At 41.2% G+C, this 6,964-nt stretch overlaps 1 protein-coding gene across 1 annotated transcript; it reads left to right on the forward strand.

Moving 5' to 3' along the window:
* Positions 1-3,030: 3,030 nt before the first annotated feature.
* Positions 3,031-4,114, forward strand: LOC113962327 (Fanconi anemia group J protein homolog; the record flags this gene model as incomplete). The annotated part of the gene is made up of 2 exons (XM_027673096.1): positions 3,031-3,228; positions 3,993-4,114. Coding segments are annotated over 2 exons (320 nt in total), but the record flags the coding sequence as incomplete, so codon positions are not given.
* Between the last annotated feature and the right edge of the window lie 2,850 nt (positions 4,115-6,964).

The raw sequence follows: 6,964 nt of genomic DNA on the forward strand, positions 1-6,964 counted from the left end.
TTTTAGTGTGTAATGGTAGATTTTTTAGTGTGTAATGGTAGATTTTTAGTGTGTAATGGTAGATTTTTAAAGGGTTACAAGATACTTGTAGAATTTTTGTTCACCTTCAAATCCTTTTTGTTCAGTGATTGTATAAATGAGTGGATAAGAAGGCAACACAGAGTTTTAAAGTTGCCATACAGTGCAACTGTAACTGATAATTATCATCAGGAGTTAATAGCTGTTAATAACTAACCAATAAAGGCAGAGTTCTTTTACTCTGCTGGGTCATTATCTGTTATATTCTATATTTCTCTAGAACATCCTTTCATACTTTCAAGGTTTTTGTTGCCTCCCCAAGCACTTTAGATGGAGGGATTATTTCTGTGATACCTTTTTCCTCTGCTGACAAGGTGTAATCCATTCATTAAGTGACTCAGCCTGGGAATATTTAAGGAATAGTTCGTGTAAAGAAATTCAGTGGCAGGTGCACAACGGCAAAAGATGGTGGGAAAACACCTTCCCCCCCCTCCCAAACTTCAGGAATACTTCCCAAACTGCTTCCATAGGGGGATGCTGACATAGATGGATGGCAAACCTAAATCCTGAGCTCCTGGTTTTTCTGGATAGTGGCTTCCAGGTGTCTTTAAACTGCAGCAAGGAATTAAAGGGAAAAAGCTATCCCAGTAACCATCCTTCAGTGCCTGGGAAGATGACAGATTCTTTCTAACAAGATTTTCTGCTCTCCTGGAGGAAGACCATTTGTTAATAAACCATTTGAGAATCCATTTTTAAGGGATTTAATAAAATATACACAGCCTGCCTTCCAGTGCAGGGACTATTATTCCCTTGGGTAGAAGAAGTGACTGGCTGGGGGCATTAATGGTTGCTTCCTGTGATTCCTGGCATTATACCTTGCTCCCATTTGCACTTTTTGAAGCCAAAGTGAAATAATTTTTTATGAGAAACCTGCCCTTGATTCCTGGCTCGGACGAGGCGTGTTGTGTGTTCTATATTTTATTTATTTGTATTCAGTCAGGTCCATAATTCCTGTTGTTTTAGTGCCTGTCCGTACCATGGGCACTGTGTGTTTGTGGATACTTTTCCTGCCTCCAAGAAAGTTTCCATCCCCAGCAAACCCCATTAATGGAAGAGGTAATAGCTGGTGTGTGAATTAAATGAACTTGCTGAAGATTTTCATGAAAAATTCACTTATTTCCATCAGAAATGGGAGATTTTCTGTTGGGATGCTCGTGTCAATTAAACCAACCTGAACCTGCTGTGGTCCCAGCCTGGAGGGGCTGGGTGACCCATGGAAAAGATGTTTCCCTAAGAATTTGGAGGAAGGTTTTCTCCTGCCATCTTTGCACCTATGAACAGAAGTTATAATTCTTTGAAATATGAGAGAAATGGAGGGTTTTTGTAAGGAATCTTGCCCTTTCAGAGACTGTCAACGGATTTTGGTGCCCTTAAATTAAGCACCAGTTTTTCTGCCAAGAGCACTGGGGTGTGTTTGTGAGAAATACCTGTGGGTTGCAGTGGGTGTGATGATTGAAGAGGAGAAAATCAGGGATGAGAGACCCTTAGAAGTCGAAGCAGGGACAGTTTTGTGTCTGGAAATGTGGAATTCGGTTACACCCAGATATCTCCTGTCTGCCTTCTCTTCCTGGGCTCCTTCTGCATCCATGGCAGGCAGGTTTAACATGGATTGCTGAGGGGGTGCACCAGTTTCACAGGGGGGAGAATGAAATCTGGAAGGCTGATAATGTCCCAAATGGATGTACTTGGAGCCATAATATGTTTGATTTCTTTCTTTACCAGAATTCTCTCTGTGTCACATCCAAGAACTGAGGCCCCGGTGGCAGCCTGGGCTGGAAGATGGACAGTCATTGCTCTGTCATAGGATTACAAGCTGTTAGAGAAAAAGGGATTACAGGCAGGATCTGCCAGGAAATGACAGAGCTGGTGGAGAAGGGGACAAACAGGAGGAGAGACACGTTTAGCAGAGATGATTTATTCTGCAGTTCCATTCTGGGTGTAGGAAGCTGTTCCCACTGCTCAGCACTTACTCCTGCTGTGCTTGCTGGGGGGGTCACATCAGGAGTAAAGCAGGTGTAGTTCCCTGAGCAGAGGCTGGAACAAAGCCAGGGAAATGCAGCAATAACATATTTGTCCCCTCGTGTTCCTCAAAAGGAACCAATCCAAATACTCAGTGTGAGGGAATGAGTTCAGGTCTTTAATGCTGAGGAGGTGAAATATGGGAAGGGTCTTGTCACCAGTGTCCTATTAATTTGCAAGTGTTCTCTCTTTAAACCCAAATGTGACAACAATTAGTTACAATTAATTCTGCTTTACTGTAGCACTTAAACTGTGTGTTTGGTGATGGGACAGGTTAATTTTGTAACAGTTTAACCATTCCAAATCCCAAGATCTTGGCTGGAGTGCACTGGAAAGGCAAGTGGGCTGGAGTTAAGGGATGCTGTGGCTTTTTGAGGCATGAACTGGGGCAAGTGCAGGTTTCAGATGGAGGAGTTCAATTAAATGTGGAACCAGCTCACTTGCCTGCCAGATTTGAGTATGTTCTGGTTTGGGGTGAAATGTGCACAGTTCAGAACTTCAGGAAGCAGAGGAGGCTGTTGGTAAATCCTACATCGGTATTTCCTCACTGTGTAAATTTTAAACTGTTGAAGTGTTCTGGAAATTTAAGATAGAAAGAGTTGTTTCAAAGTAATTTAGAATTTGTTTCCAGCCTTCCTTCTGGATCTCTTACTTGGTAATCAGAAAAAACAGGTGATTTCCCTTTTTCTGTGGTTGACATTCCCCTGCTTTGAGGAATACCAGGAGATGCTCTTTAGTGTCCACTCTTACAAATTTAGAGAGTTTTGCTTTGATAACAAAAATCTGCATAATTTTTAATTAGCAAAATGAGTGGCTACCATGTTTGCCAAGTGCTGCATGGCTGAGTTTGGTGCATGGCAGGGCAACTTGCATTTACAAATACAAAAACCGAATAGTGGAGCTTCACTAAAATAAAGGGCTTTATTGGAACAGTTGAAGTGATTGATGTGGATTTTTGTGTTTGTTTTCAGATGCTGGACAAGCTGAAGGATCGCTGGATTCACACTGGCTTGTGGAAAAACCTGGAGCTGGTGAAGACAGTGATTGCAGAGCCTCAGGGAGGGGCAAAGAGTGACTTTGATGAGCTGCTGAACCTATACTATGATGCAATAAAGTGTAAAGGGGAAAAAGGTACATTCTTCAGCCATAGAAACAGCTGATAGAGACTCTGCAAGTTTACAGAATAAAGGGATTCTGTAAGTGCTTAACAATTAGAAGCAGCTCTGGATAAGTAGTTATATGAACTTCAGTTTAGTAAGTTATTATAAATAAGGGAGAGTATTTATATTCACTGCTATTTATATTGTGGCATGAGGATATTGGGGATATAGGGAAGTACAGGGGGATGTATAATCCCAGTGAGGTGTGGAAAGGTGTTCAGGTGTTGCCAGGGGTACAAAGTGACTTCTCAAAGAATCACTTACAGTACATTGTATAACTGGAATTTAAATCAATCAGTCTTATATTAATTAACCTTATATTCTAGCCACTATAGGATTTTTTCTCAAAATACTTCAATGTTAGTATAGAGAATAAAGAATAACAGTGTGGAAAAAAACAGAGTGCAAAATTGAAGGTTTAACACATCAAATTTTGTTGGAGATACATATTGTTCTTGCATAATTAATCACCACTCTATTATACAGTGTAAAAGTACTCTATTATACAGTGTAAAATACTCTGTTATACAGTGTAAAATTATTTTGCTAGTTGATAGTCAAAATTATTGATCAAGGGGGAGTTAATCCTGTCCCTCTAAGAAATACTTACTTTTATATCCTCTCACCTTTCCCGGGCCGATACACAGGGTGTTACACTGTACTGGGTGTAGCTGTATAAAGGATTTTGGTGAAACTTCCTTCTGATCCTCATTTTTTCCTTGGGAATGGTTGCAGATGGAGCTCTGCTCATCGCTGTGTGCAGGGGCAAGGTCAGTGAGGGGCTGGATTTCTGCGACGAGAACGCCCGGGCCGTGGTGACCATCGGGATCCCCTTTCCCAACGTGAGGGACCTGCAGGTGGGATAGCAATTCACATTTGTGCTCTGTTTCTATATCACGTTTAAACCACCAAATACACATAAAATATTTTTTCTCTGTGTTTACCTTTGAACTTCTCTCAGTGCCATTTTAATTTTTTGAGTTACCTCAGTACAGGTAAGAGGTTGAACAGCACTCAATTGTGTCATCCCAAATAAACACCCATCATGGAGTTGTCAGTCTTTGTCTGACATGGCCAGTGAAGGCTGTTGCATTGTTAAAATGCTCCTTAACTTCCTGCCCTGCCAAGCAGCTGAACGTTTCCATCTGCACTTGCCTCTTTTTGTGCTCTGAAATGTGTATTGTTTGTATAGAAATGAAGGTACTGCCTGACTTCTGTGGTGGGGTGTTTGCTTGGGAAGCTCTGGGATAAATGCTGGGAAAATACTGCTTTAATTAAGGCAGATTAGTTCAGAAAAGAGGTTAAAAGATAAAAGTAGTTATATTGTAATATAACAACATAATGCTGCAGTGTATGTCACACCCTAGGTCATTACTAATTGTAACATATCACCTTTCTAATCCCTGTTGCCTTTAGTGGAACTTTAGTTAACTTTAGTGTAACTGTATGTCCCACTTACACAGAGAGGGGAATTGCAAACCTTTTCCAAGCTTGTGCAGCTCTATTAGCTTGCAATTTTGAGGCCTGAATTTATGACAGGACATAAACTCTTCCTGGACACTGAGGACGGTACGGTTTGGAAAATTCAAGCTTCGTGTAACTTTAGGCAAAAACTTGTAAGTGCCTTCTAAAAATAGTGTTTTGAAAGGCCTCCAGTGACATAAATTTGTGCCTGTTTGTATTTGTCAGGAGGTGGTGAAAGCAGCATCCTGTTGCACTGCTGTGTAATTGCCCAACATCAACACTTCCTTCCTTTGGGCTCCACAGTGTGATGGACAGATGCTGTTCCATTAGAGTAGGCACTTCATGGGCAAAGCCAGGCATTCAGAAAGGAAAAGAAAGCCAAGGAATATGGAAAAGTGTTTTTCTAGGCTTTGTATTTACTGAAAAAGAACATTTATTACTGGCTAGTTTGCAACACCACTGCTTTTCAGTGGTCTGTGCAAGCCACATGTCACCCAGCTGCTGACGGGGTGGTCACAGCCACTGTCACTGCTCCAGCTCCTGTTCCTTCCAGAGCTTTTGGGGACTGTTTTGTGAAGCCAAGAAACAAAGTGAAGTATCACAGAATAAATAAATACCAGGGGCAGCTGGATTCTGGTTACGAGCGGTGCCAAATCAAACAAGAAAATCATAGGTTTGCACTTGAAAGCCCAAACAGCCTCAGCTTTGGTTTGAGAGATGTGTTCTGAGCTTAAGGGAACAACCAAAGGGTTCTTTGTTGTCTGCAGTGGTGCCTAATTCCAGCCTTGCTGGGAAAAACCCACATCCTCTAAGGAGCAGTAGGGCTGTGTTAGTGGTGGCTGCCCAGTGCAACACCCTTCCAGTGTTTGCATAATTCCTTGGAATTCCACACTTATTCAGCCACAACAGTTTTTGTCTTACTAAAATATAATACACTGAGCTGTGGTATAAAAACACTGACATTCAAAGAATACTCAGCACTCTTTCTAGAATTAGAAATTCCTGTGTTTTAGGAGCATATGCTGGCATATTTTTGAAATCCTTGGTCTGTAGTATGGCTGAAACTTCACAATTAATTCCAAATGATTTCCTGAAAGTCAGTGTTTTTGGTTTCTAAATGATACAAAATTAGTTTGAAAAGAACATGCCAGGGGTGAATTATCTTCACGGTGGATTATATTCCTTAAGATCAAAATACTGTATTTGATTTCACCTTGAGTTCAACCAAATATTTCATAGAACAGGATCACGGGCAGTACAGCCCATTTCTGGTAACTGCATTTTAAAAAATCAGGGTTGTGTTGAATTGTTGGTTTTAATTAGACTGAAGAAAACCTCTGAATTTTTCAGTAGGGGTAGAAAGAGTCGCTGCCAAATTGCAAGCACTGAAAGGTTTGAGTGTGTGCATTTAGAGCTGGGAGTGCACAAAGCCCTGCACTGATCAATTCTGGATGAGAGAAGGGCAGGCACTGGGCTCTCAGCATCACATTTGCTGCTCCTTTAGCAGAATGCTCAGGGAAATAGTTTTTATTGGAAATGTGTCTTTAAACTGAACAGTGTTTTGTTTTGCCCGAGGTTTTGGGTTTATCAGATACCCCTAAAAATTCTGGATTAATGCACATTTCTTTTCCCAGCTGAGTTGCATGAAGGATGGAGTGAAGGAATAAGATTCACATATCCACTGAATAAGATGAATTAGTAGTTTTGTAGAAACAGGAGCATAGACACAAAAGGAATTTGGAAGATTAAACATCTTTTCAGCTCAGAAAGGAGCTGGATTTCCCAAATGAAACAGTGGAAGTTTATAGAATTGCTACAGCATTTGCTGTTATGAGGTAGTTGGTTGATGTTTCTTTGGATTTTGTCTGCTCACCAGAAAACTGGCTGAACTCTGGAATGGTTTGGGAGGACCTTGGGTTTTCAACAGGTATCAGGTTCAAACCCCGGTGCCCCAAACCAGGTTGGACTTTCCCAGACCCAGAACTGTGAACACAGGTCCATGTGCTGCTCCTCCACAGCAAGAGGAGCTCAGTGGAGGGACCAAAGGGGAAGCTGATAAGGTGATTTATAGTGACATCCCTTTAAAAATAGGAAATGCAAGTGATTAACAATTCCTTTGGAATACTCAGGAACTAGATACTTCTGGGATTGGTTTAAGTCACTAAAATTGCTCAGCTTCTACATGAAAAAACACTCGAATGTCTGCTTTTTGGGTTAGCAAAAGTCCTCTTAAGCCTCAATTC

This window comes from Neopelma chrysocephalum, unplaced genomic scaffold (genome assembly GCF_003984885.1).
Source record: "Neopelma chrysocephalum unplaced genomic scaffold, ASM398488v2 Primary Assembly neopelma1_144765, whole genome shotgun sequence".
Classification (NCBI taxonomy): Eukaryota; Metazoa; Chordata; class Aves; order Passeriformes; family Pipridae; genus Neopelma; species Neopelma chrysocephalum.